At 35.4% G+C, this 27,399-nt stretch overlaps 1 protein-coding gene across 5 annotated transcripts in view; it reads left to right on the plus strand.

Moving 5' to 3' along the window:
- The window catches only part of Ars2 (arsenic resistance protein 2), a 394,921-nt gene that overhangs the window by 315,991 nt on the left and 51,531 nt on the right, over positions 1–27,399 (plus strand). For all 5 annotated transcript variants that reach the window (XM_090407032.1, XM_090407029.1, XM_090407033.1 and 2 more), the window contains one exon: positions 22,706–22,814. In XM_090407032.1, the coding sequence (XP_090263158.1) occupies positions 22,706–22,814 (109 nt within the window). The remainder of the gene's footprint in view (positions 1–22,705; positions 22,815–27,399) is intronic.

The raw sequence follows: 27,399 nt of genomic DNA on the forward strand, positions 1-27,399 counted from the left end.
TCATGATGCAAGTGACAAGCATTTTGCTTATGTGCTATGCTTCATCTGCATAAAGGTTTCTAATTCAGTAGCCAGTATGGATAGTTCAGAATGTCTTTGTTAGAAATCAGTCTTTGGATTCCTTGGAGGTGTCACATAATAATAGTAATAATAATTTATGCAGCCGTACTTACACTTTTTATGCCTCCGTAGCGTAACTGGAAGAACAATGGTACGTTGCGCCCTTTGATTAGAAAAGGCCTAAGTTCGAATCTCGTCATGACAGGAGGAATCTTTATATGGACTTTTTCAATTGAAGGTGAGTTAGCCGATCTCATACAGAGGTAGCAGGGTTTTTTCTCCCGGAAACTTGGGTTTTTCATCCCGCATACAGACGAATCAGCCCTTTAGAACACGTAATTTACAGACAAAAAATACTAGCTGTGGTGGTGGTAGTTGTGGGCTGTAGATGGCGTTGATGTAGGTGATTGGTATTAGAGGTTCTGTGTAGTAGTGGAGACGGAGAGTTGTACAGTAGGTGTCCTCCCACGATGAGTCTTCAGCCTCCTTGGAGGTGTCACGAATAATAATAATAATAAAATATGGAATCCCAGATGAAGAGTAGAGAGCAGGAGATTAAACAGTTTGCCAGGAAAGGTTTTTGAAATCATTCTTTGAAAAGTTGTTGGAAGTCCACTTGGTTATACTATAAATTAAAGATACCAAGAAATTGTATACTTTGTTCAAACCTTTATCTAACTGTAAGCAAACATGCACCTGAAGTATTTTAAGGACTGGGACAACTCGTATATAGAAGCTAATGACTTCACAGTTTATTTTTAAATGACTTCACACATTATTTTTAAAAAAATAATTTTTGAAAAGATGTTGAAAGTTTATTTTTCACTTGGTTAGAATATAATAAATTTAGTTTAATCCTTTATCCAAGTGTGAGCAAACAAAGTTTGCGCCTGAAAGTATCTTCAGGAGTGGGGTAAGGTGGTACAACACCAGGGCAACTTCTTGCAAAGGTGGAGCAAGCTAACATCACTCCTATCTCAGTATCTCCCATAATGCAAAACACATCTCCTTGCAGATATGTCTAATGTTATGCATTAATGGTGTTGTACCACCTTACCCCACTACTGAAGATACTTTCAGGCACAAACTTTGTTTGCTCACACTTGGATAAAGGATTAAACTAAATTTATTATATTCTAACCAAGTGAAAAATAAACTTTCAACATCTTTCTCTAAATCTAGAGTAATTTATTAAAAAGGTGGCACCTATATCCGAGGCACCTCTGAAAAAATTACGAAAATCCCGAAAAAACACGACTTAACGTCTCGTTACAGACTATATAAAAAATTGGCATCACTTATCCATTCTACTAAAGACCAACCCCCCCAACCCCAGAACCTACCCAGGGTATACCAGGTCCCTTGCAGCTGTAAGCTGTCCTACTTTGGCCAAACAGGCAGGACAGCTAATATCAGAATTTCAGAACACAAGGACTACATCTGGTTTCACCAATACAGCCACTCTGGTCTTGCAGACCATGCGCTGGATACCCGCCATAGAATACGGCAGAAGAAAGCCACGATAATACACCGTAGTAAATTCAAATACAAAAGGATTTTCATGGAATCAGCCTCAGCCCTATGAAACAATCCAAACCTCAACAAATTTGGTTGCATGAGACTGCCCAAAATTTGGGAAACCTACATCAGAAGACCTTCAGCCAATCGCCCAAGAATACCATCATTGCCTGCTAGGGGTCACCATCTGGACTTTTAGGAGAAAGAATAGCTTCCTGCTTCGTCCTCATTTACTGTTTGTTGTGCTTACGTGCACATGTCTTGTTTTTAAGTTCCTGTGAAAATGGCAACATGACATTGCCGAAATATTGGAAGTGTATTAAAATTTATTTTAATGTATATCCTAGTATAAGCTGTAATTTCCTTAAGCTATTTAGTAAAAATGCATAACTAATGTCTAATCCTTTCCGCGAGAATTACGATGAGTATATCCTGCTTCGGCACCTCATCTATTTCTATTTGTAGATCTCTGTAAAATCCCTCAATGTCTTCATCTGCACTCTCTGCAGTGGATGTATATACTTGAATGGTTGGGCACTGAATCTTGCAACCATTATCCTTTCACTAACTGGTTTGTATCTATCTTTGCCTGACAGGCCTTGTTATTTAGTAGGAAACCTACACCTGCTTCATGCTTACTCTCATTTCCTGACCAGAGAATTCTTCCACTATTTGTTTCTCCCGACAGTGTCCATCTCATTTCTAAAATACCCAAAATGTCGCAGCTGTATTTCTTCTTGAAGCAACTGCAGTTTTCCAGTTGCCTAAGATGCACGGACATTTCATGTACCAATTGATATTCAATCCTTTACAGGCTTAAGTTTGATTTTTTTTGTTTTGGAATGCAGCCACTTGTTATTTTCAACACACTAAAAACACTTGTACTATGAGAGTCACTTGGGGTGCTTAAGGGTCAAAGCTGTATAACTGAGAGGAGACTTCCACATAGCCTTTAAAGGAATGCGGAAAACCGACCAGTGCTTCTAACCTAATGTCCAATCCTCACCTTCTCATGGTGCACCCTGTTGGGTATCTACTTGGATACTGAACGAACGAGGATGGGCTGGCAATTTGGGATTTAGCCGGCCAAATTGTATTCTTATTGGTTAAACCAAAATAAAAAATGATGGTTCAACATGACAAAATTTCATGCTGGCTGGGGCGTCGCCCGGTTAAACAAGGCCCCGTTGTTTTTTGCCAGGGAACCAGGGCGAACAGCGAAAAATCAGCTACTGGAACAAATATGAAAACAAACCCCAACTCAACATCACCAGAGTTAAAGATCGGTACTATCAACGTAAGAAACCTGAATGGCAAAGAAATGGAGCTAGCTGAGGAATTAGATAAGTTCCAGATCGACATAATAGGGGTGACTGAAACAAAAAAGACCAAAACTGGTAAGAACTTTCTGAGCAATAAATACAAAATGTTATATTCAGGCAATGACAATCAAGGAAAAGAAGGAGTAGCCATAGTATTCAACACAAAATACGAGGCTAATCTTCTTGAATGGCCTTGTATTTTGTCAGTCTCAAGTAGAGTAATGTGGGCAAATATGAGAATGGGGAACTGGACAATGAGACTTATTTGTGCCTATGGTCCCACAGAAGGTTCTACTAAGGTAGAAGTGGAGGAATTTTTTGAGGCTTTAGAAAAAGCAACTGGCACAATGAAAAAGAAAAGGTTGGTCCTTGTTGGGGATCTAAATAGCAGAGTAGGAAATGATTGTGAGACATACAAAAATATTTTGGGAAAATTTGGAGAAAAGAGCAAAGCTAATAATAATAGCAAATATCTGTTGGATTTCTGCTCAGGACATGGACTGGTTATTACTAACACCATGTTCCAACATAAAAATGTGCACAAATTCACATGGAGAGAAGAGGCTAGGAATAAGAAAAGTCTCATTGACTATGTTATTGTTGATATTGATGTTTTCTCCCTGGTGCAGGACACCAGAGTGTACAGAGGATTTGAAATTGGAAGTGATCACTATTTAGTCTTGAGCAGGATAAAATTGAATTTCATATTGAAAAGAATAACATGTAAGAAAGTTTTAAAGCAAATAAAAGTTGAGCAGCTCTCAGATGTGAACTGTAGACTAAACTGTAGACTACACAAAGATTATTGAAGGAAAAATGAAAGAGTTTGAGAACAGGAATCAATCCTTGGAGATTCAGTGGCAAACTCTGAAGAAAACATTGATTGATTCTGCCAGAGAGGCATGTGGTGATGTTGTCTGCAGGAGGATAAAAAAATCAGAACTCCCTGGACACAGGAAGTTAAAGAGGCAGTGAAGGAAAAGAAGAAAGCATATCAAAAGTTCCTATCAAATAAGTCAGCTTGTGCTCTTAGAGAATATAGAGAAAAATGCAAGAATGCTAAACACTGTGTAAAACTAGCTAAAGAAAAGTCATGGGAGGACTTTGGCAAGAATATAGAAAATAAATATCAAGAATGTGGCAAAATTTTCTGGAGGTTGTTGAAGAAGCTTAGGAATGGAGGAAAGAGTGCTGTAAAAGGAGTTAGAGATAATAAAGGTGACATGAAAACTGGAGAAAAAGATATCCTTGAAGTATGGAGTAATTACTTTGAAAAACTGCTAAATGAAACAAGCAGTGATGACAGCACAGTGGTAAAAAACAATGACCAGGCATGCAGGCAGGAATACTTGAAGTAGAAAAAGCCATCAAAGGCTTGATATGTGGAAAGGCAGCTGGAGTAGATGATATTCGACCAGAAATGCTGAAGTATGGTGGTATAAGAGTCTTACAATGGCTGCACTGCATAGTTCAGATAGCCTGGACAGAGGGACGAATTCCCGACGATTGGAGTAGAGCTCTCATAGTACCCATATATAGAAAGGGAAATAAAACTGAATGTGAGAATTACAGAGGTATTTCCCTACTGAGTGTTCCTGGCAAGATCTATGCAAGTATACTTGAGAAACGGTTGAGAAGAATTGTGGAAGAAAAGCTTGGTGAAGAACAAGCTGGATTCAGGCCAAAAAGAGGCTGTCAGGATCAGATCTTCACTTTACGACAAATAGTCGAGAAAGCATGGGAATATAACAAAAATCTGTATTTAAGTTTTGTCTATTTGGAAAAGGCATATGATAAGGTGCCAATAGAGAAGCTATTCAATACGCTGCAGTTATGTGGTGTCAATGGGAAATTATAACGAGTAATACTTAGTCTTTATTTGAGTTGTAAGTCAGCAGTTAGAATTGAAGGAAGTACAGGAAGATGGTTTAATGTTAAATCTGGTGTGAGACAAGGATGTACATTATCCCCTCTGTTATTCATTATCTATATGGATCACATTATGAAGGAAAGTGGTATTAAACATGATATCAAAATTGGAGATGTTAATGTCAGCTCTTTGCTTTATGCGGATGATGTTATACTTCTAAATAAATCCACTACAAGTCTGCAAGATTCTCTGACTAAATTGAATAGCTGTTGTAATAGATATGGGATGAAGGTCAGCAATAAAAAGACAAAGACAATGAAAATAGTCAGAATCATTGAAAATGTCAACTGTGTTGTGAATGGAGAACCTGTGGAACAAGTACAACATTTCAGTTACTTAGGCACGATTTTTAGTGAAGATGGTAAATTAAATATAGAAATAGACAACAGAATCATCAAAGCTGGTATGGTGGGAAGTCAATTGAATAAATTCATATGGAATAAGAGAGAAATTAGTTGGAACACTAAATTAGCTGTATACAAGATAGTGTTCAAACCAATTTTAACTTATTGATCTGAGAGCTGGGTCAGAAGTAAAACACTTGACCAAAGACTAGAGGCCACAGATATGAGAGTCCTGAGAAAGATTATAGGTGTGAACAGATGGCATCAATGGCAATATCATATTAAAAATGAGGATATTAGGAAAGAACTTGACATTGTCAGCATCCAGGAATGCATTAGCAGAGATAATCTCAGGTGGTATGGTCACCTAAACAGAATGGGCGAGGAAAGATTAGCAAAACAAGTGTTCTCTGCCAGGTTGGCAGCAAAACGACCCAGAGGAAGACCAAGATATAGGTGGATTGATCTATTGCCTAAGTGCCTTAGGCAATAGAAATATAAGATCTGATAATGTTGGAGTCTTGACAAGTAACAGACTGATTTGGAGGAAAATTGTAGTTAGGAAGTTAGTAATGATATAATTTTTTCATGTAGTATTATCATATCCTGTACACCCCTTGTGGGTACATGGCAGGAATTTGATGATGATGATGATGATAAAAACACTTGAGATCATTAGGATGTTTGTATATTGGACTATTAATCGTTATAATGATACAGAAGAATAAAAACATATCTGACTGTCAAAAAGCAGGTCAACCATGCTCCGATAGGATGCAAGTGCTGGTGAGGGCTGAGAAGGCATGCCTATGCCATAATCCTTGGAGAACCCAGAGAATGATGTCAAGTGCACTAACTGATGGGGGTGAGAGCCTATCATTGTTCTACTGAACACTTTTTAACACCTCAATTTATGCGAAAGAGTGTGATAAAATCAAAGGAACTTCTCCTGAGGTACGTGAACAGCAGACACAGAGATATCCTCTTCACAGATGAGAAGATTTTATCAATTGAAGAGTCATTTAACTGGCAAAATGATTGGGGTATGTGTCCCAGATGGTCCCACAGTACATGCCATAGTACCCAGGTTTCAGATGGTTTAGTGGGGCGATGTATCAGGGGTATCCAAGTTGCATTTTTGAGAGACAGTGGTCAAAACTCCAGCAAAGTATATCAAGACACTGTGCTGGAACTTGTGGTATGGCCCCTGAACAACACCTTGTTTCATGGTAAGCAGTGGGCCTTCCAACAGGACTCAGTCGTTGCGCACAAAGCTAGGACCACACAGTGGTTGAAGGCAAATGTACCCAACCACATATCAGCATCTGATTGGCCATCTGAAAATCTTTATCTGAATTTGTTGGACTTCATATTGTAGTCAGAATTTGAGAGAGTAGAGACTGCAAGAAACAACACCCCAGCGTTGCCAGCCTGAAGGTGAATTTGGAGTGAGCAGTGGCAGCATTTCTGTCGTTAGATGTTGTATGTGCTACCATTCATTTATGATGTGATATTCAGATAGGTGATAGATATTAAGCTTATTTCTTTGCTCTCCAGATGACGTCCTCTTAAATATTATTTATTTAGCATATGACACATGACATCAAAATATATAATACATATTTGTGTAGACAAGATAAATGAGACCGGTCATGTATATGTACAAATGACTAGTAAAGATATAAAATTCAGATTAAAAAAAAAAAAAGTCACTAAAATTTTAAATCTAGTTCAGCTAGCCATTCAAGAGCTGAAGGATCTGCCTTAAAAAGTCCCTCAGGTTACCAGGGTAGGCTGTTCTACTACAGTCCTCCACAATGTGCTGGATGGTTTGGTTTGTGGCCCTCCACAGTCACGTTGGGGTGTAGGTGATCTTTCCCACTTGTATAAGCTGTCTGCACAGATACTATGTCCTGTGCGTATCCTATTTAAACTTTTTCCATAGGTGATGAGGAAGCTCAATCCCTTTCGGATTTTGGTTGAGAAGGATATATAAAAATTCAGTGGCGATTTTTCCTTCCAAATTTCTAGCCATTTCGAATTAACAAAATCACTATTTACAAGTTCTTCAGCCAATAGTAGTGGAAGCCGTTGGGATTTAAGGTGATTTATACTTAAATGTGGGAGGTTATCATGTGTTGGTAACAGAGGTTTACTGTTTATTTTTCTGTACTCTTTTTATGAGAGCATCTTGTCTGTGCAAAGTTCAGTGGTATGAATGATATAATCACGTAATCACAAGAAAGATATTTATTTAACCAAATATTTCGGTCTGGAAATAGCAGACCATCGTCGGTGGTATTACAAGAACAGTTTAAAAAAATATATACAAGCTAGAATACTAACAATAGATCGTTGAAATTAGAACATGCCGCGTGATGTTATATCACTAAGTATGAAACGAAATATTTTGAAGTAGAAACATGATTGAATTTGCTATAAAAAAAAAAAAAAAAAAAAAAAAAAAATTAATGAGTAATCTTGATTAGGCTTTCCCAGATTTTTGATATAGATATGCAGTCATTACGATTCAGGTTGGGATGATGGAGCAAGGCCTCCACGCTTTCCTTGAACAAACGTTCGAACCTATAACGGGATCTATGTAAGAGGCGCGTTTTGGACCAAAGGATGCTGTGGTCAGTTTCAATCCCGTGTTGAGCCAAACCAGACTTTTCAGGTTTATTGTGAAGAATGGATGATTGATGTTCTTGGATTCTTTTTTCAAGAGAACGTCCAGTCTGTCCAAAGTAAGAGAGATCACAGTTGCAAGGAATTTGATAAACTCCAGGAAGAGATAAAGTTGAGCGTTTGTCTTTAGGAGAAGGAAAATGATAAGACAATTTGTTAATAGGAGAATACGTAGCTGTTAAATCATATTTCTTCAAAATTCTTGCGATAGGTTCTGAAATACCGGAGATATAAGGAATAGGTACTCGACGTATTGAATCTTTGTTGTTTTGTGGAGGATTATAAGATGTAAGAAGACGTTGAATACTTTTTTCAGAAAAGCCATTGAGTGAATGAACGACATAAGACTGAATGATTATATCATTCAGTCTTATGTCGCAAGTATCCTTAAAACAACAGTGGTATGATGTTGCTCAAGATTGGAAGCCAGTAGAGGGGAGTGGATTTGATACAGCTTATTATTGTCCTCATGGCTACATTTATTTGCATGTCAGTTTTCTTGATATGAGGACTATTTAGCCATACTGGTGAACAATATTCTGCTGTAGAGTAGGGCCCAGTGTGGAGCATCGCATTAACAGAAGAACTCCCATGTAGAACCACACAGTTTTTGTATGTTATTATTACGGGTTCTTATTTTTAAAGAGATATTCTCCAGATTTCTTTTGAATGATAGTATTCTATCCAAGGTAACACTGATATTTAGGGAAATCTTGGTGTCACAAAGTTGTGTTGTTAAAGTTGACCTGAAGTTTCCTATTTTCCAATTTGATGTTTAGGTGGACAGAGCTAACCTGTCTTATTGAGGTTTGCCGTTAATCTCCATTTATAAAAGTATTCCCAAACGGTTCTAACGTCATTTGTGAGAATATTTTCAGTTACTTCATCGTTCTTATGTTGGATGGTGAGGGCTTATATCATCAGCATAAGTAAATTTGCTTGACCTAGTTGTCGGTAGATCAGATGTATGTAGGTTGAATAAGATCGGTGTGAATACTGAGCCCTGTGGGAGACCATTGTTCAGCTTTCTTTGTTTGCTCATTTTGTTTCCCAGTACCACATGAAAGAACTCAGAAAGCATGTTACCAATAAGTCATACGATAGATTGGCATGGTATGACTTGTATCAGCTTGTATAGAAACACCTCTTTCCATGCAGTGGCAAGAAGGTCAACAAACACAACAGAAGTTTACAAGCATCTTTGAAAGCCTTCCTCCATATAGGTAACAAGGCTTAATACTTGGTCTGTACAGTACATTGAGTCCTAAAGCCTGTTTGCTCAGTAATAATAACTTTGGACATTTTTGGCCCAATTCTGTTAAGGAGGAGTTTTTCAAGGAGCTTATAACAGCAGTTGAGGAGCACAATTAGGCCATAGATCTCTGCTTGATCTTGAGGCTTGTTGGGTTTTAATATGCCTATTATTTTGATTCTCTTAAAGGCTCTTGGAAGGTTTTTCTTCTTTAAGATATGAGAAATGAATCTTGTTAGCCATTGGCAAGCATTTTTTTTCACAGTTAACCAAGAATTCAGAATGAATACCATCTAAGCCTGGTACTTTGCTGGTTTTAACCTTCTTTAAGGCCACAGTTATTTTGTCTGTGGTAAATTCTCTTGCAAATTGGGAACTATCAGCTGCACTTTGTTGTAAGTTTCTGAATAATCTTTTAACCTTGTGTGTGTGTGTGTGTGTTGATGATTTCGAACTCTAGAAAGTGAAGTTATTCGATATGCACTTCAATCTGGAGTCACCAAAAGATCTTTACGGGTAACTGGTTACTTCTACCTAACTTCTTTAATAGGCTGTATGCCTTTCTACCTGATTTTTTAAAGTCTAAAGCCTGTGTAGTTTTTATCCATTTTTCTCTGCACTCGTTATCAAGTGTTAGATCCTGAATGGATAGCTTTACAAGTAAATTCTTTATTCAGGATTTAACATGATAACTACTACTAATTAAGGAGATATCTGCACATCGGCTAATAATTATGAAGTATTGTTTTATGTTTTGTAATAATGTGTAGTCCATGTGTGCCATGTAGTGAGAGTTAGTCCTGCATAACTGAAATGAGAAGCAGAGAATTTTGTGTCAAAATAGTAACAATTGTGTAAGGGAATTGTTAAGTTATTTGTAATTCCCAAGTAAGCTGTCTAGTACATTCCGAAATTCTGAGAAAAATTATAAGTAGTAATCCGGAATAATCGCGTATAATCTGTATGAGTCAAGCGTAGCGATGGAGGCTATACCTATGCGGAAAAATGACGTCAGATCGGCTACCTAGAATAATATAACCTGACAGGTTAGGGAGAGTGTAGGATCACCCAAGGGGCATGAATGATGGGGTTCGTGGGTGAAAACCACATCGAATAGAGGGCGCCCGAATAGGACGAATAAAAGACGAAGCATGCCATTTTAGGGGGCTTTTTTTTTTGACCTTTTGATCTTCGGTTGCTGAATTCGAGTTTTAGGTGTAGTTGGTCGGAGGATTCGTGAGCGAGTGGTGGGCCAACTACAGTAATGACGGATGGCAGGTTCTTTTCTTGTGAATGCTTGAAGATTTTCAAGCAGAGCTGATTGCGATACGACGGCCTATGTGGAATTGAGCCTTAGCAGAATGTCCCATTGGAGAAAGTTTCCTGCGGAGCAGTAGACAGCACGCAACAGTTGGAAACGATTAGAAGAAAAAGTGTAGTACATCGCCAGGCGCAAAGACGGCCGAAGAATAGGCAGTAAGGTAATCCAGACCTACATGAGATGGCGGCATGAAATCTGAAAAGATCCGGTAATGTAAGAGTTTTCGTTCTATGTTAAAATTCGTTTAGAAGAACAAGAAATTTGTGTGCATTGTAACTAAAGGACACTAGTAGAGCCCTTTTAGTGAGAGTTTGACGGAATTAAGCCCTTGTGGAACAAGAAAGAGTTGCTAATAGGCAGTAATTTGTGAATTGCTAAGCTTGCTTAAAATGAAATTTAGAATTAAGATAATTATTGATAAGAGTATTAATGAAAGTGTTCGATGCGTGTTCTGTGAGTAACTTGTGAAAGGAATTATATATAATAGTAGTATTATGCTTAAACCTAATCTTATCCTTTCATAATTGAAGGATTTAACTTACTCAGATTCATTGTAATTTAGTATAACCCTTAACTTAGAGTGAATTTTGATCCATTGAGTATTTAATGTACATAACTGTAAATGTTTTATGTTTTTCAACAAACATGTTTTGTACTTTATACCTGAGTTTATGCCCGATTACGAATTCAAACCATCACTTATGAAATAGAACCTTTTGGCGGGAAGGAATTTAGATATAATTACTTAATTGAGATTCAGTCTACGACTGCTAACTAAATCTGCACAGCGCTAGCGTGAGATAAAATAACTGTTTGTATCCCTTTATAATTTAGAAATATTTCCCTGAACAAGTGTCTCTTCTGATATAGGATATTGGCTGGCGCAGCAAAATATAAATTTTGCCAATATCCGAAGAGGAAATAAATCTGAATTAATATTTTAGGGGCACGACAGTAGATTAGAAGGAGAGTTATTATAGAGATAGAACAAGATATAATATAGAGAAAGCAGCAACATAACAATAGAGTAGCCAGTTGGATTTTGATTGTATAAGGTTTTAAGCAAAAGGATAGATTCAAGAAATAGTAAATTAATGTATGATAAGATTAAACTGACGATTTAACAATAGAAATTACTACTATTTAACACAAGCTTCTGGAGTAATTCGTCAACTGTGTCACGATCACCAGATTCTAAATATAGTTTGTATAGCTCCTCCCTGTGTTTATTCCAGCCAGGTATGTATTCCTTTTGGAAACCCCTTGGAATATACTTTTTTGCTGTTGATATGGCCGATCCAATGAATCTGTTGTCGTTTTCACACACAGGTGCTATTCATCTTACTACTTCATCCAGTTCTTGTGAAAAATCCTGCCAGTTCATTTTCCTAAAATTCCATCTTGTTCATGGAATGGACTGTATTATTGGATCCCTACTTCTACCAATACTGAGCAGTGCTGGCTATGTGGAAAATCCCCTGTGTAGAAGTTGAGTGATTTTATTCAGTGATTGTATAGATTGTGATTTCATGTGTATAGCCAGAAGATCATTAAGATAGGTCTGGCTGCCAGCAATTGCTCTAGCTCATTTAGCATTACCTAGGGTGCATCACATTGAGGCAAGCAAGAAATGGCACCTCCCTCTCAAATAAACTCAATACAATTCTTAAGCAGTCTTTAGGAAAATTTTAAAATTGCTGTGAAATTGGTGCAAAAATCAATGATAAGCTAAATGGGTTACCTATCTTTGCTGTAAGCACAATTTTTGGTGAAGATGACAAATTAAATACTGAAATAAATACAAGTTGTTATCTAGAAACTAATCATGAAATCTTAATTGCATTAAGTTGTTACAAAATCCTAGGTGCTCTTGAGGGTATACATTAGAAAAGAACAATTACAATATACAGCTGATATATGATGAGAGATCCTGCCAATTAAGCATACTGAATGAGGTAGGAGAGATGCTTAATGCTGAAGTGTAGTCAGTAAACTACTTCCTATGAACATTGGTCCAGTATTAGCTGGTTATGGAACTGTAGCTGTTTTAATTTAAAAAACAGAAGGGAGAAAAAAGGCAGTGGAATTTTCAGCTGTAATAAAACAAAAGTAAGTAAGTGTTGTACCAAGTAAGGTTTTATTCAAGAATTTGTTTACACTTGATTCTCAGAAATACCACTCTTCCTCCCAATATGCAATGCAGTGTAGGGCGGAGGGAGATCAATATATAGCCTCTACCAGTCAGTCTCATCTTGTTATATGGCCTGTTTCGATCATCAGAGCTCTGGTAAGGTGAGCATTACCACCTTATAAGCATATCCTTTGGAGGAAACCTTAACTAGACCTCTAGGTAGTAGTTAACTTTCATTCCATGGTGAAGCCTACTGCCCTGCTTATTGGAGGCATGAAGTGGCTGCTGCCATGTTTCACATCAAGAGTAGGTTCTCCAGTTTGTCTTCCTTCTTCTCATATGCATTGCAGATGATTACCTACAAATTGTGTTGCCACCTTGTAAGCATGCCTTTCTGGACATGCCCAACACACTATTATTAATAAATTAGGGAGCTGGCAACTCCTGCATTTGAGGGTACAGTAGTAAAATGGTTTTTGCAGGCTGGGTGCTAAATAGTACATGGGAGCATGAAGATGAAAACAGATCCATCTCCTGGTGTACACATAGGTTTCTTTTAAGCAATTTTAAACAATTAAAACCCAACAAGTTTTGTGCATCATAAGACTTACATCATCAGGGGTAATGGTACGTAAAAGTTTTACACAACAAAAGCCTATTTGCGATTAATTACACATATTAGATGTTTTTGATATCTTCACAACTGTTAAATAATTGATAAACCAGAACACAAATGAGAAATTCGTTACTGTATGTGTTTTGGAACATTGCTAGTTGTTACTATCATGTTCTATGATACCATGCTTGCTATATCCTAGGTCCGTAGCAGTTAAATTTTTGATGAAAGCAGACCATATTTCATGTAAAATTAAGCCTTTATTTTTTTATTGCATTGTGTAGGGATCCTAAGCATTTATGAGGCTTCTTTAAATTTTCTTGTAAAACAGTTATTATCAACATATGACATTTTTATTTGTTGCCAAAGTACTTGATGACCAGTAGTGGTTGTGTGGAATGGCAGGCCTGATTTATGCTCTCTTCTTTTTTCGACGTCTTTTACGTGTTCAGACATGCAAATCTCTCCCGACCTTCCTGTCTGGCCTACATAACAAATGTCACAAGAGCAATGAACTCGTAGACACCTGGTTTTTTCATGGATTCTGGTTTATTGATTATTTAACAGTTGTGAAGTTATCAAAAGCATCTAATATTTGTAATTAATCATTAATAGGCTTTTTTTTTTATTTTATTATTACTAGACACCTCCAGGGAGTCCAAGGACTCATTGAGGGATTGCACCTTCTCTACAACTCTGTCACTGCCACTCAATCCACCAACTGACCACAACTACACCAACACCATCTACTGCTGACCACCACCACTAGTATTTCCAAAGACAATCACAAACATCCATGCCATGGTGGGATTCGAACCCACAGCCTTTTGGCTGGAAAGCGGATACGCCAACCACTCGGCCAGTCAGGCTGGCCGAGTGGTTAGTGTATTGTGTAAAACTAATATACCATTACCCCTGATGGTGTAAGTCTTATGACACACCAAACTTGTTGGGTTTTAATTGTTTATTTTTAATAAACTCCTTATATTACAATGTGGTCTCAATACCGAAAACTTCCTACAAAGATCCATCTCCTGTTTGATGAAAAGAGGTTTTCTTAGAGTTTAGAAAAGACCCAGTTTCTCTAAACAATAACATAATTTAATAACCAATATAAATAACATAATTTAATAACCAATATAAATTATGTTACTGTTTAGAGAAACTGGGTCTTTTCTAAACTCTTAGAAAACCTCTTTTCATCAAACAGGAGATGGATCTTTGTAGGAAGTTTTCGGTATTGAGACCACATTGTAATATAAGGAGTTTATTAAAAATAAACAATTAAAACCCAGCAAGTTTGGTGTGTCATTGGATAAATGAATTGTTAGCAGAGTTACAATGCTTAACAGAACAATTAATAGCATTAGAAGATAATTGTTCCAATCTTAAATATATAACATTTAACTTGGCTTAATGAAACACAGTATTCAGCATAGCATCCTAGTAACTTTAGCTGTTTAACAAGAAATAACAATATGGCTAACTGTAGCTAATAACCAAATGCTTTAAATTTGGATTCTAAAAAAAAAAATTGTGCTGAAATTCATATTTATAAATACACCAACAAACCTTATGAACCAAAATTTTTTTACTCTGCAGAACTGTAATCATCTAACTTTCATATGATATTTTCAGTCACGAGAGATTAATTTCATGTTACAACACTGAGTGTTTTCCCAACATAACCTGCATTATTGTACAAAGTTAGTAATTCAACTCTGTATTAGTAAAAGAAAGAATATTTTACACTTGTAAAGAACATAGAAGTATTATCACTTAACTCTGTTAGCTTCATATTTTGCTTCTCACTGGGAGGAGTGGGGGAGATCACTTAATCACCACAGGAGAGTTCTTTGTTTTTCATGAGCATCTTTTCAGTTACTTCAAGTAAGGAGTTATTCTCAGAATTAAACTGAAGGAAATTTCAAAACACTGTTGGAAAATTATACAATCTCTTTCCTAATTTCTCAAACCCACATTAGAAGCCATAATTGTAAGGACTTTTGCCTGATATCATGAGAGCAACTTACACAGTTCAATCTTTTATTATTTTTCTTCAGTCTATCCCCCCCCCCCCTTTCCCCTCTCTCTCTCCACTGAAGCTTCCCACTTTTTCTGGTTTGAGGTCGTGTGAAATTTATATCTCCCTCTTTAGTATTATAGCAACATTGACAGAATAATATTAAAAAAGAAGTGGACATTACATTCAGGAATATTTCTACAGATATATGAGGCTCTGCTTAGAAATCAGAAGTGTGAGGCAAAAATTACAGTAAAGAGACCCGAGACCACATATAGATAGTTTGATGCAGTTCAAAGATTGAAATGTAGGAGCATTATTATTATTATTATTATGTGACACTCCAGGGAGTCCAAAGACTCATCGAGGGAGAGTGTGCTAACAGCATTGAACGATTTCTTCCTTCCAACTACTAACTGCGCTCAAACTTGCTTAACTTTTTGTGTGAGCCATTAGTAGCAGAGGCTCTACCAATCGACCAACCTACGCAAATGAGAATAGAAGAAAATTCTCAATAGAAGATTGAATTGAAACAGTAACTATGTTGGACTAGCATACTTGGAATTCTTGGAGTTATGATGAGAAAATTGTTTTCTAGACTCTCTCTCTCTCACAGATCTATTCTTGATTTTTTTTTTTTTTTTTTTTTTTTTTATGTGCCAACCAATGCTATATGGGGAAATGTAATTGTTGTATATAGCAGGGGTGGCCAGAGTTTTTGCAGCAAGAGCTCTAGTTACCTACCAGAAATTGTTAAGAGCCACATCCCAAAGGTCTATGTCACTCATATACGTACACACATAAATACAATATTATTTATAAGGAATAAGGAAAATAAAGTTTTTGAAACATTATATTTATTATTACATATTTTTTTTACATATATTTACATTTTTCTATTTACTCTTTACTAGTAGAAGGTTTATGGATTTCTAAGTTAAAAACTAATTTTTGATAATTTGGTTTGTAATTAGTAATTGAACTTATTAATTCTTTCAAATGTTGGTTTGTTAATTGAGAACGATACTTGGATTTTATAAATTTCATCGTTGAGTACAGTGATTCAACATCATATGTCAATCCAAAAATTGATAATAAACGATATGCTGCATTTTTTAAATGGCTGTACTTTATGGTAGAGACTCATTTCCAAAATTCATTGATTGAATTTACTGATTTATATAACATTTTAAGACCTTCGTCTTCTTGCATTTCTATTAACTCCATTTCTCCTGATGCCATTCCAGGAAGTAAGCTTTTTTAAAGAGGGGAAACCGTTGTTAATTACATCAATTTCAAATGGATTTAATAGAAATGTGATAGATGGTTTTAATTCTTGTAAGTCTACAAATCGTTCTTCAAAATCGTCCAACAGGTTGTTTAATTTTGCTCGATAGTTACTGATGGCTGTAGGAAGAATATCACATCCTGAAGTCACTTTTTTCAAACGTGGAAAGTGATTGAATGTCTTTTCACTTATATTTTTTTGAAAAAGTTGTGATTTTTTTTTTTATTAAACTAAAAATGCTCTGACTCAATTCTGAAATATTCTTGTTCTTGCCTTGCAGTGACACATAGAAATTTTGTAAATGTTCCATTATATTGGTAAAAAACATTAAGTCCTGGATCCATTCATTGTTTTTAATTGCGGATATGATTGCTTTTTTATATCTAGGAATTCGATAATGAGTTCCAATAAAGCTACAAATTTGTTCAATACATTGTACGCAGATAACCATCTCACTATGCAGTACAACGATAAATCATTTATTTGTTCATTCAAATCAAGTTCATCAATAAAATTTCGAAACTGACGGTGGTTTTTTGTATTGGTCCGAATGAAATTTATGATTTTTATGAGTGGTGTAAACACATGCTCAAAATTAAAGTGTTTTGCAACAAGATGTTCTCGATGCAAAATACAATGAATTGGAATGAAATCAGGAATGTTTCATCTTTTTTTTAAAAGTCCAATTAATCCTACCTTCACCCACCATTCATTCACCCACCATTGCTGCTGCTCCATCAGTAGCCACACTTACTAATTTACTTTTTGGAACATTTTTAAGGACAACATCAAAAGCTTCCTTAATATCAACGCCACGAGTACCATCTTTTAATGCTATTAAATCTAATAATTCTTCTCGCATCACTTCGTCCTCAAGAACGAAATGAATAAAAATTGTTATTGTGGTTGGTCTGTCAGCTGATTTGTCAAGCGCCAAACTAAATGCTACACAATCTTTTATATCGTTTTCTAATTATGATAATAAATCCACATTTATTTCTGAAATTTGACGTTCAATTGTATGTCGTGAGGTAGGAATGTCAGTAATTAACTTTACAAATCGTTCTTCAAAATTGTCCAACAGTTTTTTTAATTTTGCTCGATAGTTACTGATGGCTGTAGGAAGAATATCACATCCTGAAGTCGCTTTTAGTTTGCCACGAGTACTATCTTTTAATGCTATTAAATCTAATAATTCTTCTCGTGTCACTCCGTCCTCAAGAATGAAACGAATAAAAATTGCTAATTGTAGTTGGTCTGTGATGTCAGTTGATTTATCAAGCGCCAAACTAAATGCTACACAATTGTTTATATCATTTTCTAATTTTGATAATAAATCCACATTTATTTCTGAAATTCGACATTCAATTGTATGTTGTGAGGTAGGAATGTCGGTAATTAACTTTAAAAGTTTTGAATTATTAGGGTCCAGTGACTCAATTGTATCAAGAATGTTTTGCTTGATAAATTCCCCCTTCGGTATAAAGCCATTTTGCACGTGCGATGTTCCATGATATTTTAAAACTAGCCTCTATTACAGTTTTAGATTCTTCAGTAAATTTTGTCATGACATTAATTTGGTTATTAACTGAAGATTTCAACGATTTAAGCTTTTTAATTCGTATTTCAGATTGTTCTGGATATTGAGACGAAAACTCGCGATGCAATTTTTCATAATGACGTTTTAAATTCCCTACTTTGAAATTGCTCACTGTTGTGTTAAGGTAAAGCTTTTTGCCTTAACTACAGATAAGGCAAAAAGCTTTACCATTTTTTTCAATAAAAGCATAGTCTTCTTCCCATTCTTCCTTAAAATTTCTATGTTCGTCGATATACTTCCGCTTCTGTTTATTTTCAAGAGTCATGCTGCAAAATATTCTATAATAAAATTTTAAAAATAAAATATTAATATTTAAATCATTTGGAATTTAAATTATTACCTTTTTATTAATATAAGAAGTACGAAAATTCAGTAATGCATCTTTTTAAATTTTCTGACAAGGTAATATAAATATAACTACATTGCCGAACAGCATATGAACAGCAAATTTCATCAAGCCACTCAAAAACATTGACCAATCAAGCAGCAAAATATAGCTTATTAGGGATAGCCAACAAACATTGATGATTTTTAGAGAAAAACATCGTTTTTTTTTTTTTTTTGGCTTTGCCTTGAGTTTTTTTAAATTATTATCATCATTCAGAAAATCTTTATTAGGTGATTGCCCCATGTCTGCTAGAAAATTAAGAAAAATTATAAATATTTTTTATTTGTTAGTTGAGCTGCAATAAAACTTAAGAAGAGACACATGCGGCTCGCGAGCCGCAGTTTGGTCACTGTGGGTATATAGTATGGTGTGGTAGCTGCAAAGGAAGATAGCTGACAGTAATTCTTTCTCTCTGTGTCTGTCTATATACATACATACATGCATGTGTGTGTGTAGTTATCGGTGACAAATTGTAAAACTACTGCCTTTTAAACAACCTGAAGAATCTTCCTTGCCAAACATCACTGCAAGTGAATTTTTGGCCTCATTCTAAATGTATTCAAAATAAATTATTTTTTTCTCATGATTTAAATTTTTTTTTCTTAAAACATCTCATACATCATCAAGTTATTTGATCACAGGTGGCTGCCTACAAATTCATTAGAGAAGTTTTATTTCCAGAGAGTTGGAAACAAAACTTCTAGATCTGAAATCCTTAATTTGATCACTAAGAATCACCAAAACAGTTGCAATTTTAATTGGTGGTTTTCTCTAAAACTCATAATGTAAGCCAATCATCTTCACTTTCTTCCCTCCTTTTATATCTCCTTTAAGGTTTAGAACTTTATTTTTCTTTCTGTATGAAAGACTGTTCATTTTTTCATAGTAATTAAAAACTGATTATAAAATTTAATATTTGATTATAAAATTTAATATTGGATATTTAATTTCCATTAATGATTTAAATGTATTCATGATAGGAAAAACTTATTTTGCTAAAAGTGTACGAGATTTACTCTTTTCAAGTCAAGTGCCATAACAATAGCACATAATGGCAGCTCATTTTTCTAGCTTCATTACTGAAACAAAAACAGTAAATATGATACATGGGGGGGGGATGCATGGAATAAAAATGCTGTATAATACTGTTATGAGAGAAATGAGGTGGACTTTTAGCAGATATTTATGAAGTTCTTCATATAGAAACAAAAAAGTATAAAAGTTATTGAGTTATGTTATGATGCCCACACAGCTATTCGGCAAAGGAAATATGGCAGGTTGAGTTTTTCTTTCACCGAGACAAAGTAGAGGCCGATTATTCTTACAAATACCTAAAATAAATGAATAAATGTAAGATCAAACAAAAATGATAAATCAGTTGTTTTGGCATCATTGTTGTAACATAACAATTGATAACTTATAACTGATTTTCTTTCTATATGAAAGATTTTATAAATATCCACTTTCAATTTCCAAAAATCTCATTTCTCTCACAGCAATATTATAGGTTCTTTTCCCTCTATGCATCTCCACTACGTGAAATACTTCCAGTTTTCGTTTCACTCATGAAGCGATAAATGTGACCCTCCATTAAGTGTTTATAGTTATGGCACTTTACTTGAAAACAGCAAGTATGCAAGAAAATATGTAGGTGTGCATTTAAATTAAATTGCAGTTATCATTTCCAAAATTAGATATTAATCAAATCGAAGCATTCATTTAGTTCTGTATTGAACTTGCACACATATACAATATGCATGAAAAAATTGTACTTTTCTTGATACAATTTTATCAACAAATAAACCAGTAATTATAAACACAAAAATTAAAATTGGCACAATCTAATTAAATACTGCAGTACATCTATATATTTAAGTTAAGGGATATTATATTATATCCCATATTGTTTTTTAGCCGAATAAGAAACTCAAAGAGTTTCATGCCGAATATAGAAACTATATAAAGTTCGGCGATTCCAAGCGTAAGCAAATACCTGGATAGTGCAGCACCTGATCCTTGAAGGTAGTGCAAGCTGAGGCAACTCGTATAAAGGGTGGAGCAAGCTCCGATCACTATTCTTGATATTTACCCATAATGTGAACTTAGCTCCTAGGAGCTGTATTATTGTTCAACATTATGAAAGAAGGTCACTACCCAGACCGTTTTGACCTTTTTTGAGGTCTCATCAGTGAGTAGGTAGACCCAGTTAATAACAAGTTGGTAGCGAACAGAACTTCCATCCCTTTTATGAGAACCTCAAAAAAAGTCGAAACCGGTCTGGGTAGTGGTTCACATTATGGGTAAATATCAAGAATGGTGATCGGAGCTTGCTCCACCCTTTATATGAGTTGCCTCAGCTTGCACTACCTTCAAGGATCAGGTGCTGCACTACCTTCAAGGATCAGGTGCTGCACTATCCAGGTATTTGCTTACGCTTGGAATCGCCGAACTTTGTATAGTTTCTATATTCAGCATGAAACTCTTTGAGTTTCTTATTCGACTAAGAAACAATATGAAATATAATATAATATAATATCCCTTAACTTAAATAAGTTCATGTCGCCAAATTGAAGCCTTTGGCTTTTCATATAATTAGTAATTTATTAGGACACCTCTTGGCAATTCTCATAAAAGGGATGTAAGTTCTGTTCGCTACAAACTTGGTATTAATTGGGTCTACCTACTCACTGATGAGACCTCAAAAAAAGGTCAAAACTGGTCTGGGTAGTGACCTTCTCTTATAATGTTGAACAATAATACAGCTCCTAGGAGTTAAGTTCACATTATGGGTAAATATCAAGAATAGTATAGATCTTGCTTGCTCCACCCTTTATATGAGTTGCCTCAGCTTGCACTACCTTCAAGGATCAGGTGCTGCACTATTCAGGTATTTGCTTACGCTTGGAATCACCGAACTTTATATAGTTTCTATATTCGGCTAAGAAACAATATGGAATATAATATAATATCCCTTAACTTAAATAAGTTCATGTTGCTGAATTGAAGCCTTTGGCTCTTCATATAATTAGTAACATCTATATATGTTATTCTTTGGACACTACCCCTAAGTAGGTTCACATTTGTAATATAGTATTGTCCAAAGCTTAGTTTCATAGTTCCCAACATGAATTAGTTTAATTAAATGCATGAAAAGTTTACATAACATAGATTATTTTTAATACTTATTTTATATATTTATTTTTTTAAATATCTTGTAAAGACAAGTCAGGCTGTGAATCGTGTGATCGAGTGCATTGTGAAAAGTGAGTCTCACTCCACATTGAGTGCTATACTTTCTTTTTTTTCTGAATTTTATTATGTCTTCACAGTTAAATTAGTATTCATGGATAAATTATATAAATTATTCACCTTTCATTATGAACAATAAACAAAAGAAGACACAAATGGAGTTGTGATGATGGGCTCTGTTGTGGTGTATATTTTAAATCCTCCTTAAATGAATGTCTATTTCTGTATAATAACATTTAACATATAGTGAGTATTAAAGAATGTCTTGCTTTGTTTTGCGAACATAACATTTCCACCCCTTTTTTTTAACAGCAGCTATAACAATATTTATCTTGGGCGAGTAAAATTTTTTTTTCTGGCTAGTAGATATAAGTTCTTTTTCGGGAGCCATGTACGTAACTATAAAAGCATGGTCTTAGAAGGAAAAAAAGTTGTTTTTTTCTGACATATTAGTGTGAAAGTAATTGTGGATGCCTGTAAAAGAACGTTTTATAATAACATATATAGATTTCTCCTAAGATGCAGATATTGTATAAGATGTATGTAAATATGTTTAAATTTATTATGTTACCTTTGGTATTACCATTTTGTTGTTGCAAAATAATTATTTTAATGATTGGAGTAATGTTTCTTAAAGAAATGGAAATGGTCATTTCTTTCTGAAACATGATTCTACAATAGATTTTGATTGGTTTCTTATTTATATTATATAGAGGATATCCAGTTTTTAATAAATGTATGTCAGGTACATTATAAGCGAGCTGGTGGTTTTGATTTCCTCACATAGAACCAGTAGCTTAATACAGTTGTGACACAGTACATTAACAAGTTTAGTATTATTCCTTTAAAATTGAAAGATATTTAATTTTTATATTAATGTTCACTGCTAATGATATTTTTGTATTTGTGGAACTTGTTGAAAATAACTCATAAAATAATTTTTTTAAATTTGTATTTGCAATATTTCTGTTTTAGTTAATGATTATATTGGTCATTTTGAACAAAAGATTGCATCCTTTTTGCAACCACATGTAAAACTTAATGAAGATGATGCCATCAAGTTAGGAAAAAAAGATCCTGAAATGTATCCTTTTATTCAAGGATTTTGTTTTTTTAAATGTAACTTTATGTTTATTTCATATTTATTAGTTAAATTGTTAATTGCAATGTACAAAGGACAGTATAAAAGTTTTAAGAGATTATATATATGTTGTGTGTGCATGTAAACTTTGCTGATCCATGGATAAGTATGTGCCATTTTATAAGGCGGTAAACTAGAGTTATACAGAAATAATTAGTTTATTAAATGATCTACAGTAGTATGTATATGGAATTTTAGATTTTAACTTGAATTAACTTGAACATTTTTATATTATTTAGTCCTGTATATGTTTTTTGGTTAATTTTCTACTGCTTTTTTTTTAAAGTAGTGATTGAAGTTCTTTTATTTTTACTAATTTGTCATTTGGTTCATATTTTATATTCCTGAAAAGTGAACCGAGGTATTTTGTAATACATTGCACTTGATTGGTAGACAATTATGATTACTTAAAAAATTATTTTAAGTGAATCGAGTGCAGCTCGTAGATCTTAAAGGGCTATTCTGTTATGTCCTTGTTCAATATTGAACAGTTTTGTTCAGCATTGGCAATTATCTACATCTATCTATATATAAAGCAAAGTCCATTTTCAAGTTTTGTTTATAACTCTAGAATAAATTTACCAATTTTGATGATGTATTCACCAATATATAGAGAATGTTCCAAAGATGGTTTATGTGCATTTTCATCAATGTACACCTCCAGATTATAGAACAGTGATTAATTTTTTTTTTTTTTACTTTTCTCTATGGCCCACCCATGCATGTTTAAATGCATTAGCTGAACCATAGAAAATAGGAGCATACTATGTGTGACAAGAATGTAGATCTCGATGAGAACTACATTATATTCTACAGGTTATTTACAATATGTAAAAAATCATAGTGTGGCAATGCGAGATGCACTATTTAACACGTTTGCTGCCAACTACGAGTATACTCGTAGTTAGTAAACCAGCTACACAAGCCAGCTATGAGTATACTCGTATGACGCTTACCGCCAGCAACGAGATTACTGTACTGACCTTGAAGAAGTGAAAATACTTGGCTTGGAGCTAGCATCAAAACTGTGTATTCTCATAGATAGTATATGCTCTGCACAAGTCAACTACGAGTATACTCGTATGACGCTTACTGCCGGCAACAAGATTACCGTACTGACCTTGAAGAAGTGAAATTGCTTGGCGTACGGGAACAGACTATGCCGAAGTAGCGTGGCAGCAAACGTGTTAAGCAAATGGAACAGTTGAGGCACATTGGTATGTGCTATATTTAAGGGAGAGACTCACCTTGCTCAGGTGAGAAACCATGGCCTAACACGAGAGCTGGTGTGACAGCTGTTTCGAATTGGTTGGTTCTCCTCAGAAACCTTAAGATAGCAAAAAACTCATTCAGTACTAAGGAACTTGAAATGTTGGAGAGGTGTATTTTTTGTAAGCAAACTTTTGGTTGGCGTGTAAAGTATTTACTAAAATAAAGAACAAAAAGGCTTCAGTTCAGCAATGCAAAGTTATTATTATTATTACGTGACACCTCCACAGAGTCCAAAGACTCGTCAAGGGAGGATGCCTACATTACAAGTCTCTGTCTCCACCACTCAATCCACCAACTACAACGAACTGCAACTACACCATCTACCACCACCACCACTAATAGTATTTTCACAGACAATCACAAACTTCCATGCCCACGGTAGGATTTGAACCCTCAGCCTTTTGGCTGAAGAGCAGATACGCTAGCCACTCAGCCAACCAGGCTGGCTGGATATTAGATCCAGCATTATTTCAAAGCTGAATGTAAAACTATGAAAGTTTCTATATGGTGCTATATATATTCAGTAGAATGGCAACAAAGGGGATTGCCACACATATTGATTTGGCTTGAAGATAAAATCAGGAGTCATGAAATCTCTTCCATTATAAGCGCCAAGAGATCTTCTCCTCAAAGTCATAACAAAACATATGATGCACGTGCATGTGGACCTGTTAATCCAAACTCACCATGCACGAAGTCAGGAAAGTGCACGAAGAGATATCCAAGATCATTTATCAGTGAAACTCAAACAGGTGAGGATGGATATCCATGATATCCTCGACGTGCTCCTTCAGATGGTGGCTGAATTGCTACCATACATAATAGGCAAGGAACTTTTGAAACTGGTAATCACCATATACAGTAGTGCCTTATAATCGTTTTGTTGCGAACCTTTAATGCACACATAAATATTGAAATTTACAGTTCCGTGAAATCCATCAAATATATATGCAAGTATATCAACAACGGCTCAGACCAAGCTTCATTTTGTTTGCAAAATAAATGTAGCAAAGTAGATCTATATCATACTGGATGATACATCAATACCTCTGAAGCCATTTGGCGAATTTTATCTTTTGATATTCACAAGCACCATCCAACTGTAGTTCATCTCAAAAATGATCAAAGAGTATACTTCACAGAAAGTAACACACTCAACATATTGGAGCAACCAAGGGGCACAACATTAACAGCCTTTTTTAAGCTATGCATTGAAGATAATTTTTATAACACTGATCTATAACGAGGTACCTATATACATCAAAATAAATTTCAACGAAGAAGACGGGGCCAACACAAATAGTTATCCTGGTGTGAAAAAGAGTGATGCTCTAGGTTGTGTTTATAGTGTACATCCTAATAATGCTGAATGCTTTTATTTACAAATGCTCTTAATGCATATGAAAGGACCAAAATCATTCGCCTAAGAACAGTAAATGGTGTAGTACATCTGCCATACCGAGATGCATGTAAGTCTTTGAATTTGATAGATGATGATTCTCACTGGTCCTGTTGTCTCAGTAATGCAATAATTTCAAACTTACTGTCATCTTTGTGCCTTTTGTTTACTGTAATGTTGGTTACTGCAACATGACTGACCCTCTATCACTATGATCAACTTACAAAAATAATTTTTCGGAGGATATCTTACACCAAGAACGTTCTAGTCATTCTCAGGCTCAGTTTAATCAAGCAGTATATAATAAGGCAATACTGAGACGTTAAGTCAATAAGTGACCCAGATGTTAAAGATTTTGGTCTTCCAATACCAAACAATCCTTTGCCTCTAGATACAGATTTAATCCGGGAAACCAGTTTCAATTAACTTCAGGATTTATTAAGTCGGCATGACAGTCACTAACTTCAGATCAAGCTGAAGTTTTCACAATGTTTTAACAAGCTGTGAAAATCAATCAGGGGAAACTGTTTTTCTTGGATGCTCCAGGTGGTACTTTACTAAATTTGTTATTAGCTAAGTCGAGAAGCCAAGGTGAAATCGCTCTGGTTGTGGCATCGTTTGGTATAGCATCTACTCTATTGCAAGGTGGGCAAACTGCTCATTCTGCTTTCAGAGTACCACTTACAAATGTGACTAATGATTCACTTATGTGCAATATATCAAACAAAGTAATTTGTCAAAATTTTTACAAAAGATTTCTTTGATGTTTGGGATGAATGTGCAAGTTTCCATAAAACATCTGTTGAAATGGTTGACAGAACACTGAGGGATCAGACAATCGAAGAATGGTGGAATAACTTATTTTCCAATGTTTGTTTCAACAAACACTGTTCATCATATTCTGCGGAACCAGGGTGAATGAAGTGGATGCCTGCCTTAAGAAATCCTCACTATGGCTTTGATATAGAAACGTTTTCTCTCAAAACCATTATGCATGTTCAGTTACATGGTGACTCTAATGCACATTCCTTCTCCTCAAAAATGTTAAAAATTGGCAGGAAGTACAGCAAAGAGATGGAAAAATTATATTAACACACCTAAATATTGGAAAAATTGTCCAAACCACAGATGAACTGTTGTGCAGTAGTGGTAGCTCGTCCATAAGGACTGCATTGAATGCATCTCCAGCGTTGAGTATGCTAGCGAGTAGTACTGGCTAGTATACTCAACGCTGAGCTGCACTCAATGCAGCCCTTATGGACAAGCTGCCACTGTTGTGCAGTGTCTACCCATCTGTTGAGAACATAACAGAACAGTCACCTTTTTTGTTTAGGGAGAGAGCTACCCTTGACATGACAGCGTGTCAATAATGAACGAGTTGGTTCTTAATATGATTAATGGATCTGTTAGTATTTACAAATCAGTAACTACTCTGTGGATGTAGATGATACAGTTCTTGGTTGGAAGTCCCCCCCCCCCCCCCCTTACCCTTGGTTTACCACTTAGTTTAATCCTTTATCCAAGTGTAAGCAAGCAAAGTTTGCACCTGAAGTATCTTCAGGACTGAGGCAAGTCATGGTAAAGGTGGACTAAGCTCTCATCACTTGTCTTAGTATCTCCCATGATGCAAAGCACATCTTCTTGCAGATATGCATAATGCTATGCATTAAGAGAAGGACCACTACCCAGACTGGTTTCGGCCTTTATTGAGGTCTTGTCAGTGGGAGCCAGACCCAGTGGTGATACTAAGGTGGAAGTGATGGAGAAGTCATATCTTACCCAAAAAGATGGTTGAGAGAAAATAGATGCAAAGAGAAGTAGAAGGAACGGCCATGGGAAGTCCTCTTTCTCCGGCTT

This window comes from Typopeltis vanoorti, chromosome 17, assembly GCF_054136105.1.
Source record: "Typopeltis vanoorti isolate ZY-2024b chromosome 17, IOZ_Tvanoo_1.0, whole genome shotgun sequence".
NCBI lineage: Eukaryota > Metazoa > Arthropoda > Arachnida > Uropygi > Thelyphonidae > Typopeltis > Typopeltis vanoorti.